We start from the raw sequence: 13,911 nt of genomic DNA, 5'->3' as shown, positions 1-13,911 counted from the left end.
TGGTGTCGGATGGGTACTAGACTTATCGGAGTGATCACTTTGCAAATTACATAAACGTCGAAGCACTATGTTGTACACCTGAAACTAATATATTATATGTTAACTTTAATTGAAAAATAAATTAATATTTTTAATAAATAAAATGAAAAAAATAAAAAGAAGACAAGCAGGAAGGGCCGTTCTCTCTCCAGCATGCTAAACTGAAGAGAGTTGGGAATCCTTAGAATAGTAACTGTGAAACAGCATGCACCCCAATTCCCTGTGAGAGGTGGGGGCAAACAAAATGGGAGGGGAAATGGGAAACTGTGCCCTGGATTTGCTTTCAAATTTCTAACACAGCTGATGGGACCAGGGAGTTCCCAATAACAAACCCTAATACTTATCGTCCTAGTCGTGTTGGCAGGTCTCTGCAGAGCAAGAACCTCTGCAAGTCAGGAACGAGTGCAGATTTTATCTACCTTTCAGGACTCAGTTATTTCACCAAAATAAAATCTCAGTTTAGATCAGTGTTTTTTTTAACTTTTTTTCATCATAGCCCATCTAAGGAGCATTTTTAGACCTTTTCTCCTAATCACCTTCCTAATGAAACAGATACACTGTATATCTGTTTATGTACTGTGTGTATATCTGTGTTTTATATGTAGAAAGATCAAGGGTTCTTTTGCTCCCCCACACACACACCCAAGAACCAATTTTTGCCTCCTTGGTGAAAGCTGGGAGCAGGTATCTTAGCCCCCATTGAGAATGCATAGTTTAGCGAAGTCTCTGTTTTCTCCCTTGACGGAGGAAGAGGAGGAGGACACTCTGGTCTCGGTTTTATGATTACACCATCCCTCTCTTCCCAAGACCCCAGAGGTCTTTTAGAACTGAACACTACATTCTCCGAGCATTAACTGTTAATGGAGAATGCAAGTTCTCAGACAGCCTCTGCGAAGCCAGTTAGCTCATCAATAACAACAACTCTGCACCATTTAGAGCTCCCGGAACCTTTGGCTGACTTCTCTGCATCTTATCGAGAGAGCAAAACAGAACACAGAGTCCTGATCCCTTTCTTGAGCCAACACCCCTGCCCCCCTTAGGATCTTAAGATTGGAGAGCTATGGAGACCCTAGCCCTTGCTGGAGGCTGAGGCCAACAACCCGACAGTTGTGTGACACCTGACACTGCTGTTATTCTCATGTGCTGACACCAAAACCTAACTTCCACAGGCACCAAGACGATCCAGAACTATCTGACGATCATCCCAAGGAAGGAGATGCAGCAGGGAGAGAAAAGTAACTATGCTGGGTATCTTATTTGCCTCCAACTGGAGTCCCGAACAGGCATCTTGGATGCCAACCTGGGTAAGTTTGATCTGGAAGTCATTGAGGGAGAATAAACACAGAGCAAAGCCACACAATGTCATTTTTTTAATAGCATCACTTCCCCTGATTCTATTAACACCTCTTTCCATTGAATTCAACGAGCTACTGAATGAAGTCTTTTGGCAGCTTCAATGCACATTTGGTTGCCGCTGCCGGATGCAGGGTTCACAGTCTAAATAGCCCAGCACAGTGTGCTCAGCCACTTCACACAAGGTGACTTCATTTTAGGATTCTTAAAGGTAACAAAGGGAAGGTGAGAAATCAAACACTGCCAGAGGGACAACTCCAGGTGACAATATGAGGTGTGATAAAAAATGATGGTGAATGTTTAAATTTTAAAAAATATATATTACAGCATAAGACAAATTGCCATTAATCCCCCTCAAAATATTCCCCCTCACTTCAAACACACTTATCCCATCACCCTTGCCACTTTCTGAAGTTGTTGTGGAAGTCCTCTTTCCTGAGTATCTTTAGTTGCACTGTCATGGCTGCCTCGATATCCTGAATCATTTTGACTTTGGGGAAGAGCCAGAAGTCGCACGGTGCCAGATCCAGTGAATAAGGTGGATGAGGACACACCCTAATGTTTATATTTGACAGATATTGCTGTTTACCAGACACAATGTGTGATACAGAGTGTTGTCATGATGGAGGATGTAGTATAGACATTCATGAAAGGGACTTCCAAAATCGCTTCAGAAAGTAGCAAGAATGATGGGATAAGTGTGTTTGAAGCGAGGGGAGTATTTTGAGGGGGATTAATGGCAATGTGTCTTTTATTGTAATAAATTTTTCTATTTAAACATTCATTGTATTTTGTGATCACACCTTGTACAAGTAAAAAACGGCTTATGTAATATTTTAATATTCAATTACAATCCTCCTACATTCCAAGAGCTGTATCTCTCTCTGGAGTAGGACAACAGAAAGAATTGTTTATTTCTCTCATCATCTAGATGAGCGTCGGGGACTGACCATCTGGTCCAGCAGTCAGAAAATGTCTGTTGCTCAAGGAGAGGAAGAAGGGTTTCCAGTCTCCCTGGGAACGTTTGCACTTCTGCAGGTCGAGCACCTCCACAACTGCCCAGATGCAAGCCTGGAAGCCCAAACAGCATGAAGCCACAAGCAGGCAGGGAACCTTCCTGCAGGGTAGGGTCACCGAGGGTGAAGAGATACAGCTGCACTGCCACAAGGGAGGTCCTACATGGAAATCTTTATGAAGTGAGAACAGACAAGATGCCCCGTTGCCAGGAGAGCCACCTGTGAAATCCAGCATGCCCAAAGGTTGGGAAGCCACGCCAAAGCCAACAGGACCCTCTGACCATCATCTCCGGGCACCTGGGCACATGGCTTCCAACCCAGCAAACAAGCGCTCCCTTCCACCAAATAGTCCAAGGCCTGGGTCCAAGGTTCACATGAGTTATGCCTCCTGGCAAGCCATTGGGCAACACCAGGCCCCACACTGGGCCCTGGGGAGAAAGAAAAGCTTCCACTTATGTTCCTGGCCTCCCAGTCTCCAGTTGAATTGCACTCCAGATCCAGGCATTATAAGCAATAAGTTGATAACTAGACGGAATCCCTCACTTTTCTTTTCTGGGCAGTGATGTCCTCTTCTAAAAATGAAGAATGCCTGCCTCCCCAGACTCAGGACACTGTATTGGAGAAAAAGACTTTAAAGACCTCTTAAAGGAGGTATAATAGTACTAAAGCATCTTACCCAACGGCTTACTTTTAAAATTGGATTTGCAAAATTAAAATCCTATCAAAGTTTTTAAATTAAAACCTAAAGTAAACCTTACAACTCAATAAGACAAACAACCTGATTTTAAAATGGGCAAAATATTTTAATAGACATTTTACCAAAGAAGATGCATGGACAATTAATAAATACATGAAAAGATGCTCATGTCATTAGTTGATAGGAAAACACAAATTAAAACCACAATGAGAAACCACTACATACATACGAGAATGGCCAAAAATTTTTTCAATTGACAGTATCAAGTGTTGGCAAGGATATGGAAAAACTAAAACACTTGTTCATTGCTGATGGGAATGTAACATTGGGTATCCACTTTGGAAGAGAGTTTGGCAACTTCTTTAAAAACTAAATAGCTATGCACGATGTCAGAGGGGTAATAGACTTGATGGGGTTATCATTTTGTGAGGGGTTTAGATGTCTAATCATTATGTTGTTTTTGTGCACCTGAAACTAATAATTAAATGAAATTAAATTAAAAAAAAACTTACACATAAACTTAGCATTCGACCCAGAAATTCCACTCCTGGGAATCTAGCCAAGAAAAATAAAAACATGTCTACCCAAAGACATGTATACAAATATTCATAGCAGCGTCATTTCCAGGCTCAAACTGGTAATAATTTAAATGTTTGTCAACTGGTAAATAGAAAAGCAAATTGTGATATCTCCATATAATGGAATATTATTCAGCAGTTAAAAGGAATGAATTACTGATACATGTGACAGTATAGAGGAACCTCAAAAACATTATACTAAATGAAAGAAGCCATGTACAAACACGGCATATTGTACGAGTCCATTTATATGAAATGCCTAGTAAAGGTAAATCTATAGAAACAGGGCTTGGGGTGGGAGTCGGTTATAACTACAAATAGGTACAAGGTTTCTTTTTTGGGTGAATAAATTGTTCTCTGGTAGTGGTTGCACAACTCCAGCAACATACTAAATTCATCAAATTGTACATTTACAGTGAGTAAATTTTATGGCATGTAATTGTATTTCAATAAAGCTGTTAAAACAAAAGGAAAGGTAGTGCCAAAGTCTTCACAGAAAAATCATCAGGCAACAGCCGCTAGATTATCTGAGTGATCCTTAATTTGTGGGGAGACGTTTCCATATATTTTAAAGAAAAATATATCTGCATCTCAGTTGACATTTACGTATATGATAATTTGATGCTTGTTCTTGGTGATTCTTTTGGACCTCAAATAGTAAGACTTTATTTCTTTTAACATAACATGCTTCCGGACCAAGGGGAAGCAGATAAAACACTGAATAAAAGCCAATTGAATGACTTGTCTCACAGGGAGAAAAAAGTAAATCTGGAAACATTAAAAAAATAAATAAGGCAAACTTGAGAGACTTTCTCAAGGCTGATGTCAAGATCAACAGCAGCAATAATGTTACCCCATTTTGCAACACTCAGAGTTTCTGGCAGGTGGCTTTCCTCATCTATTCTCACCAGCAGCCAGGGTGGAGGAAGTCCCCAGGTGCATAAAAAGAGATTGGGTCTCAGTAAGAAAATTATTTGCTCAAGGCCCCAGAGGCGGTGAGCAGCCTTGGAAACTGCTGGGACCCAGAGCCATGGTGTCTGGCTTTCCAAGATTCCCCAACCCCCAACCACGCCTCCTCGCAGGTGCAGCCCCAGAAACTCATAGCCCCCGCACAGGCTCTGGGAGCCTAGACAGACAGTGGGTTTGTGTGACAGCACAATTCCTTGCCCTGCGAGAAGGCCTGGCCCACGCACAAACAGCTGGAAGTAACTTCGACCCCCGATGACACCGTTCAAAGCCTCCTCTGTTTGGCTTTTTGATTCCTGATTGACATTCGCTGGCAAGTGGAGATAAATGCCCGGCTGAGGACAATGTTAGTCCGCTCTGACTATTCTCAGGGAAAGACTTTTCAGAATAACAAACAAAACAAAACAAAAACCCAAAAACATTGGTGTGCTTAAGGGACTGAATAGAGCCCAAGAGGTCCAGGGAAGCAGGGCCGGGCCTTTCAAGGGTCTGGCAAGTCCATTGAGGAGTTAATTGTTTGGGTGTACAATGAGTTTATTCTGACCACATACAAAGAGCTTTCTCTTCCAGGTCCTTCAAAAGCAAATGTGTCAAAGGGGCCAGAGGAGGAATCCGTATTAATAGCATCTCTTGGGGTCTCCCAGACTAAGGAGCCTTGGAGAATGAGGGAAAAAGAAACCACTACCCCCATCCTGAGATTTGGATGGTCTCTCAATGATCCCAAGTCCCCTTCCATTCTTGGGCTCTGCCCAGCCCATGCCCATCACTGATCACCCTCCCTCTTACATTCTTTTAGGCTGCCGTTGGCCATCTTTTTCAAAGACACGGAGATAAACTTCCGCCTGGTAGAAGTGCTGGCAGGTTCTTGCTTTTGAAAGGCCACATTTGCGCCACAGCCACCATCTCCTTCAACATGTGACTCAAGGACCCAGTATGGAAGTGGAGATCACTTAGGCTGAGCATCATAGGGAGACAACCATGCCTATTTGGGTCCCTTAAGAACCTGGCCTGAATTACACCAGGAGGAGGATGGAATGCTCGCCAACTTCAGCATTCCCCGAGATGCACATCCCCTGACGAGCCAGGCTCGGAAACGTACTGTGAGCTGTCCGGACTCCGACCTTTGAGAGCGGAAGCTATCTGAGCCCTTGAGGTCCTTCCCAGAAAAAGACATCAACACTTTTCATTCTGTCTACCCACCTGCACACTCCCTCCCAAAAGAAGTGAAAACAAACTTAAAGGTATCTTTTTGCGTGCAGTTGCCTGCGTTCTCAAGCCCCACATTCACCTGAATAAGAGCAAAAACATGAGGGTGGTGAAAAAGGTAGACGAGAGGAGGAAGAAGAGGAGGAGCACAGGGAGGAAGAGAGGGAGAGGAGAAGGAGGGGGAAGGAGGAGGAGGTGTGCCCGCAGCACAAGAGTCCGCGCAGGGCTAGGTGCACACAGAAAACTGTGCTAATTTTTTTTTAACTTCTATTTTGAAATGGTTATAGATTCACAGGAAGTTGCAAAAATAATACAGAGAGATCCTATGTACCCTTCACCCAGTTTCCCACAATGGTAACATCTTTATAATTAAGATAATTCTATAGGTAACATAATTATATAGGTAATATCATTATAGGGCAATATCAAAATCAGGAAATTGATACTGGTATAATTCATGGAACTTATTCACATTCCATCAGTTTTACATGCACTCATTTGTGTGTGTGCAATTTTATGCAATTTCTACGCAATTTGATCCACGTGTAGATTCATGTAACTACCACCACAATCAAGATACAGAGCTATTCCGTCACCACAAGGATCTCACTCGTGCTACCCCTTTATAGTCATACTTCCCTTCCTCCGCTCCATCCTTCACCCCTGCCAACCACTAACTCCATTTCCATAATTTTCAATTTCTAGAATGTTATATAAATGGAATCCTGCTGCATATGATCTTTTGAGATTGGCACTTTGCATTATGCCCTTGGGATCTATCCAAGTTGTTGCACAAATCAACAATTTATCCCTTTTTATTACTGAGTAGTATTCCATGGTATGGATGCACCACAGTTTCTTTTACTCACTGAAGGACTGCTTTGGCTTGTTTCCATCTTCGGCTATTTCCACCTTTGGGTTGTCTCCATCTTCGGCTATTACAGATAAAACTGCTGTGATCATCCATGTACAGGTTTTTATGTGGACATAAGTTTTTCTTTCTCTGGAATAAATGCTCAGGAGTGCAACTGCTAGATTATTTGGTAAGTGTATAATTAGTTGTTTCATTTTTTAAGAAACTTCCAAAGTATTTTCCAGAGTGGCTATATCGTTTTACATTCCTTATCAATAATGTATGAAAGATCCAGTTTCTCCACAACCTCACCAGCATTTCGTATTGTCACTATTGTTTTATTTTAGCTCCTCTAACAGATGTGTAGTGGTATTTTATCATGGTCTTAATTTGCACGTCTTTATGGCTAATCACGTTGAACATCTTTTTGTGTGTTTATTTGCCTTCTGCCTATGTGCTTTGGTGAAATGTCTATTTGTGCATTTTGTTCATTTTTAAATTGAATTGTTTTTCAACTGTTGAGTTTTTGAGAAGTCTCTCTATTTATATATGTTCTAGATATAAGTCCTATGTCAGATATGTGGTTCATAAGTATTTTCTCTCAGTCTATTGTTTTTTCATTCTCTTACAGGATCTGTCACAGAGAAAGTTTTTGATTTGGATTAAGTCCAACAATGTATCCTTTTTGGGGTGGGGGGATCATGTGTTTGTTGTTCCAAGACAACAAAGCTCTAGGTTCACCTAGTTAGAGGTTCTCAAGATCATGTCCTACGTTTTTTCCTAAAACTTTTAATAGCTTTATATTTTACATTTACGTCCAAGATCCATTTTGAATTAATTTTTGTAAAAGGTATGACGGTCTTGGGGGTTTTGTTTTTGCCTGTGGCTGTCCAGTTGCTATAGCACCATTTACTGAGAGTAATATCCTTCCTCCACTAAACTGCTTTTGCACTTTTGTCAAAAAACAACTTTCCCTACTTGTGTAGTAGGCCTTTTCTGGGTTCTCCGTTCTGTTCCATTGATCTGTGTGTCTATCCCTTGGCCAATGCCACTCTGTCTTGATGACTGTAACTTTGTAAGTCTTAAAATCAAATAGAGTATTATGATTTCAACTATGGAACATTCTGGTAAAAGCAAAACTATGGAGACAGTAAAAAGATCAGTTGTTGCCAGGGGCGGGGGTTGGGGGGTAAGAAGGAATGAATAGGTGGAGCACAGAGTACTTTTTCAACAATTAAAATACTTTGTCTGATATTGTAATGGTAGATACGAGTCACTACACATTTGTTCATTCCCATTGAATGTACAGCGAGAGTGAATCCAGTATCAGCTGTGGACTTTGGGTGACAAAGACGTGTCAATGTGGATTCATTGATTGTAACAAATGTACCATCTGGTGAATGTCGATAATGGAGGAGGCTGTGCATGTGTGGGGACGAAGGGTTATATGGGAAATCTCTGTGCCTTCCTCTTCATTTTGCTGTGAACCTAAAACTGCTCTAAAAAAAAAAAATGTCATTTTTTAAAAAAAGAAAATGAAATAAACATGTAAAAGAGGGAGCTACAGCATTTGTTCAGAAGAACAAAGGAAAGCATAAATTAAAAATTCATCAAGGGTCATGAGGGAGTAAATACTCACAATATCTTGGTTTTAAAAAAATGAGATAGAGTGATACCCACCACTTTATTATCCTTTTTAAAAATTAGCTGTCCTAGTTGTATTGCTTTCCATATAAATTTTAGAACAAGCAGCTCCTTGACTCGCACAGCTTTCTTTCAGCAGGCACAGAACTGGTACAACAGGACCCAAGAGTGACAATTCCTCAGCCTTTATCAGAGGAGCTCATGGAGCTGGGAGCTGCAGCGAGGGGTCAGAGATGAGGCCTTTTCACCCACATGCCAAAAGCCCTGCCTCCCTCCAGGTTGTTGTGCCACACTTGGAGTTGAACTCAGTCAGTCAAGGAACAGTGAGCAAGTGAACATATTCTCAGTAGCTTGACAAGCTCTGAACTACCTCACCTGGACTTCAGGGACCCCCTCACAGGTAACAGGCAGAGGGATCAAGAACTAGCCAGTGGGCCATGCTCATCCCAGGTAGCCCCCTCCAAGGGTGTTTCCTTAGAGGCTCTGGCCATGGGAGAGACCAACCAGGGCTGTTTGGAGGATCCACCTGCCTTCTGTTCCCAGCATCTAGAAGTCTGCGCTCCCCTGGGAGGCTTTACCTCCACCTGAAGACAACCTCTAGAAGAGGCTAAGAACTATTAGAATGTGAGCTCCACAAGGCAAGGCCAGGGCTCTCCACCATTTTACTTGTCACTCGATCCTCAGTGACTATAACAAGCCTGGCACTTAGTAAGTTCTCAATAAATATTTGTTGAATCCAAGGGTAAGAGAACCACATATGAAACACCAATGGTCACTAATTACACCAGGGACGCATAAGAATCTATGACTAGGAGGCTTTTCCAGATCCCTAAACCCCATCTCCTCTCCAGTCCTTGGATATGGGGGTGTGGCAGGGATTCAGACTCTTAGTTTAGTATCCTCCATGCATAAACTTTCTTTTGGGGATCCTAGAATAGATAAAGGGCAGGGGGTTGGGAGAGTTGTGGGACGCAGGGACACGTGGTGCATGCATGGGCGCTCAAGCACACTCATGCAGACCCCTTCTGCAACTGATCTCCTCAGAGCTGGTATTCTGATATGCCAGGCTTGGGCAGGGTGGCTCAGAGCACCAGAAGGCAGCAGCAACAAGCATACGGAGAACAAAGAGATGCCTCTCGTGGCCTTGGAGCTGCTGAGGCTCCAAGTTCTGTTCAGCAATCATAGTATCAGAATGAGATTGCTTCCCCATAGGGAAATGCAACATGCATGGAGGCCAACCCGTAGAGGTCATCAGCTGCCTGTCTCCATTCAAATCCAGGCCAGACTGGTAGGTAACCAGATTTTTGCCATCTGATGGCAATGCTGACACATCAACTACTACTGATCTAGCCTCCCCTTCGGTGCTGGGAGGAGAGTAAAAAGAGGTAGCTAGGAAGAGGTGAAAATTCCATGAGCAGGAGTATGTTCCATGTGGAGAATGTCCCGTGACAGCCAGCTTAGTACACCTCAGCCGGGCTTGGGGCAATGAGTGAGGGCTGAGGCTGCAAGCCACACAATCCCCTTCCTCGGGGATGCCTGCCATCCATCACCCTTGCCTTAAGCACATCCCTCAGCCCTGAATAAGGGTGCTGCTTAATCCTTCACCTGAGCGACAAGATCTCCAAGTTGGTACCAACCCTTAGACCAGGCTCCAGGAGAAATTCTAAAAATAGAGACCCAGAGAGGGAACTTGGAGAAATAACTGTGACCCACTGTACTTGGAGCACATACTATGGAGAAGTGAGTAGGGGATTTTTAAAAAGTCTCTGCAAATTAAAGTTAGTTGGGTTTTAGAAATTCAGCCCCTCTCCAAGACTGGCTTGACAAATACAGAAGCCCATGTAGAAAATGTCAGCAGAGTCTGCTAATGTTTTTCTTTCTTTTTTTTTTTTTCACTTTCCTTAAACAGCTAATTCCCAGACCTCTTACGAGAAGGGAAAAAAGCAAACTGCAAAAAACTCGTGATAACCCTACACTTTCACTTGCCATTTATCAAAGCATCACCCTGGGAGCTCTAAGGTCCTGGATACTCGGAAGAAAAAAGCTCGCAGAGAACTGCCAGAAGTCACTTCACAAGCGCCCTCCCGTTATTCTCTCATGTGATCATCCTTCACCGTCACCCCACTGGAGTCTGGGAACTTCCCTCCTGCACCTCACAAACAATGAAGCCCAGAACCAGTCCCTGTCTCTGTTTGGTTATCCTGGAATCTCCCCCAAATCATCCACATTTATTAGCATCAAGACCCTGAGAAGAAGCACCTCAGGAAAATCCACAAGACTTGGTCAGCCAGGAAAAAGACACTCAGGGTAAATTCAGAATCTCTAAACACATTTGCTTCCTAGCCACTTTCTTTCAGACGGCTTCAGTTAAGACTAAAAATTCATCTCTGCCTAAACGTCTGCAGTCTTCAACTGTTTTTAGCAGCAGATCGTCAGAGCTTTAGAGGCTGCTGGGGGCCCTTTCCTCTCTTCTGATATTCCTCTGTAGCATCAATAAAACACATGTGGATGCATGTGTGTCCCCCACCCTCCAAATACACACAGACCCCTTCCATCTCTCTTCAAGGGCGAGGACCAAAGAAGGGGAGGGGTGGCCAGGATGGGAGTGCCCCAGATCAATGGATATTTGAAACTCAAACACATGGCCAGGACCTACACTGCACGTGTTAATTACCACACATGTGCCCGTAAAGGAGTCCGTGAAACACAAGGGGCCCAAAGATCAGAGCGAGGCAAGGACATTCCAAGGGATTAAATAAATAGTCTGAAGTTCTGACCCTCCTCCTTCCCAGAGCACATGCATCTGGGTAAGATAACAGCGCCTCCCTCCCTCTTTACCCCCCTTCTCCCCTCGGGCCCCACACCTGTGGACCCAGGAGCCACAGCAACCCAAGCTTTCTGTCCTGCCAAACGGCTGTGACCTGCTACCGCCTGGCCTCTCTCCCTCCTCCCTTCCTCTTGCTATCTCTCTGAGCCTCCTCCCCCAGCCTCCTCTTGCTCTGCCTTTCTCCTCCTCTCCTTGCGAGGACTAATTCCTGGCTGGCAACCAGACGCTCCATCGTCGCACAATACGCCTTTTCATTCCTTCCAGGCAGAGAGAACCGATCCCTCCAGCCCTGTCAGCGTTCAAGACGGCAAGAGCGTGGGGAAAGAACCAGCTGGGACCGCTGCTCCCCCGCCACCCCCCACACACCCAGCCCTCAGCCCTCACCTCCTTTCTGGCCGTACCCCTCACCCTGCACAAGGGTCCAGGCCTGGCATCTGTCTGCAGCAGGCCTCCGAGCTGCAAGCTTTCGCTCTGGGGAGATGCCTTCTAGGAGACCCCACATGTGGGCACGAGCTCAGACAAGAGGCCTTTGTGTCTTCCCACCTGCTGCCCTCCGGAGCACATTCCATTCTTAAGTGGCAGCTGAAAGAGGGACCTTGGTGGGCCGACACAGGATATTACGAATGCCCTCTCGCACCCTGTCCCCATTCAAACCCCAGCTTCCTGGACAGGTGTGACTTCAGGTGGCCCTTCCTACAGGTGGCCCAAACCTGCTTTTCACTGCACTGCCCACGGCAGACAAAGAGAAGAGGATTAGCACCTATGTTGATCCTCCAAAGTAGAAGGAAAGAGAGCCCACTGGGCAAAAGTTCAGTCTCCAGGGGAAAGGGAGCCCAAGCATTCTCCTCCCCCGACCCCAGGCCTTTGCACCAAAGAGGAGGCTGCAGCAGAACCATCTGGATGGGAGGAACCCATCTGGGATAGGAGAGCAAAAAACTGGGAATTGATGGCAAGTTATCTTTGAGATGAGGCTTCAGACTCCAACCTCCCTATTCCCTGCACCACCCCTGGAGGAATCAGGTTCCCTGCCCTCTTCCAGCTGGATCCATGAGATCCCGCCGTGACAACAGGTCTGTTTCTTATTGTCATCCACAGGGTGCAAAGCCACACCAACCTGGAGAGTACTTCTCTGTGCAGTTTAAGAACCCAAACCCCATGGTTGGCCTTTCCTGGTGCGGGTGGTTTATTCAGCGTCATGCACTCAGTTCCCTTTGGTGGGGAAAATCTGAGTGGTCACTTTTGGTTGATTGCCAATTTTTTTTCTACCACCAGGACCTCATGCCCAGAAATAAAGCTGTTGTTCTGAAGACTTCAGCTACAACAAGCATAACTGAAAGCAGCTTTTTCAACTCCAATCAACTGCAGACAGATACACGCCATTCACAGTGTTGATGATTTCAGATCTTTGCAGAAAGAAGTGTTCATGCCCCTCTCCCACTCTCCCACCCAGAAGGGAACCACCAACACTCATGGCTGTCTCCTCTATTCTGGGAAGGACCTGCAAAGGCCCTTGCTGTCTTCCTTTCACCCACTTACTCATTCCTGCTTGCAGGAAGGGGAGCAGCCCATCTGGTCAATTGGTCCGTGTTTTCTAGTGGGTGGTGGTGTCACCATGCTTTACTTCCACATCTTCTTGGAGCACCTGCATTTAGGGGCAGCATGTTCTCTGGACTCTCATCTCCTGCATCCAGGCAAGGTAAACTGGCCTCCTCTTCCCCATGGAAAGCACCTGGGGCAGGGTGCAGGGCCTTGCTTTGGTTTCCCTGTTGGGGCGTGGGTGGAACAAACCTGTGCACCTCACACTGATTCTCAGCAGACCCAACTCTCATGTGGACTCTTACGAGCACAAAATTCCCAAGGCCCAGATTCAGGTGAGAAGCCTCAAACTCAGCCAAGGTCCCTGTATGGGTTTTACCTAAGAGCCCAAAAGGGGGCTTCTGGATTGCTTGTTCATGCAATGACACTGACATTTGTTTTCTATGCAACTTCAACTCTCTGTGTTTATGTCATCCTGGAGCTAAGCAGTGGTGAATCTGTATCTGACATACTGGAAATGATGGTCAGCATATCCCAGAGACCCATTCCTCATGGTGACTGGTCTGCTAAATAGCTCTCAGACAAATGCCTTCATCAGGGTTAGCTACATAATTTGTGCTGAAGTGAAAATGCAAGGACCTTTATATAAAAAGCAGGAAAAGTACCATTAAGGACATTAAAACATAAAGTTTTAACCTCTCTTCCATAATGTCTCCTTAACTTGTCATGGTCGTTTTTAATTTGCTACTTAATGTTGTTCTAGGTAAAGTAAAATTCTAAGCACACTATAAAAACTCTGTAGCATGCATCACAAAAGCTATACACATGCACGTGGTGGCCAGATATGCACTTTGCAGGTATTTCTTCTGCTCAGTGCTCCATTGTTCCACCTACTTTATGTATTTACAAAACGTAAGTTCAAAGATAAAATAATTAAGAATTTCATGACAACAACTGCAGAGGTAGCAAGCCCAGGAAGCCAGCAGAGTTTTAAAGAGGAGAATCTGGATGAGCTGGAGCAATTATTATGGATAATCAGTGAGGGGAAAATGCTCAAATGCGTGTCCAAAATAAGAGTCAGGGCAGACTTGGGCACACCTACTTTCATACTCCTTCTTGGTTTAATGTTGGCTACACAGGTAGATGACTGACTGAACTTCCCAGAGACCAAGATTCTCAGGTCCCTGCCAGCTCTG

General features: G+C 44.5%; 1 protein-coding gene across 7 annotated transcripts in view; it reads right to left on the bottom strand.

Annotated features, from left to right (window-relative positions):
- The window catches only part of SMOC1 (SPARC related modular calcium binding 1), a 140,543-nt gene that overhangs the window by 37,379 nt on the left and 89,253 nt on the right, over nucleotides 1-13,911 (bottom strand). For 3 of the 7 annotated variants that reach the window (XM_074327290.2, XM_074327292.2, XM_074327293.2), the window contains exon 6: nucleotides 6,725-6,790. The exons of the other annotated variants lie outside the window; for them this stretch is intronic. In XM_074327290.2, the coding sequence (XP_074183391.1) occupies nucleotides 6,725-6,790 (66 nt within the window). The remainder of the gene's footprint in view (nucleotides 1-6,724; nucleotides 6,791-13,911) is intronic. 7 annotated transcript variants of the gene reach the window in all.

The sequence above is a fragment of the Rhinolophus sinicus genome, chromosome 3, assembly GCF_057876585.1.
Source record: "Rhinolophus sinicus isolate RSI-liver-muscle chromosome 3, RSI-T2T, whole genome shotgun sequence".
In the NCBI taxonomy this organism is placed as follows: Eukaryota; Metazoa; Chordata; class Mammalia; order Chiroptera; family Rhinolophidae; genus Rhinolophus; species Rhinolophus sinicus.
The sequence above is the reverse complement of the archived record's forward strand: the minus strand, read 5'-3'. Positions and strand labels throughout refer to the sequence as shown.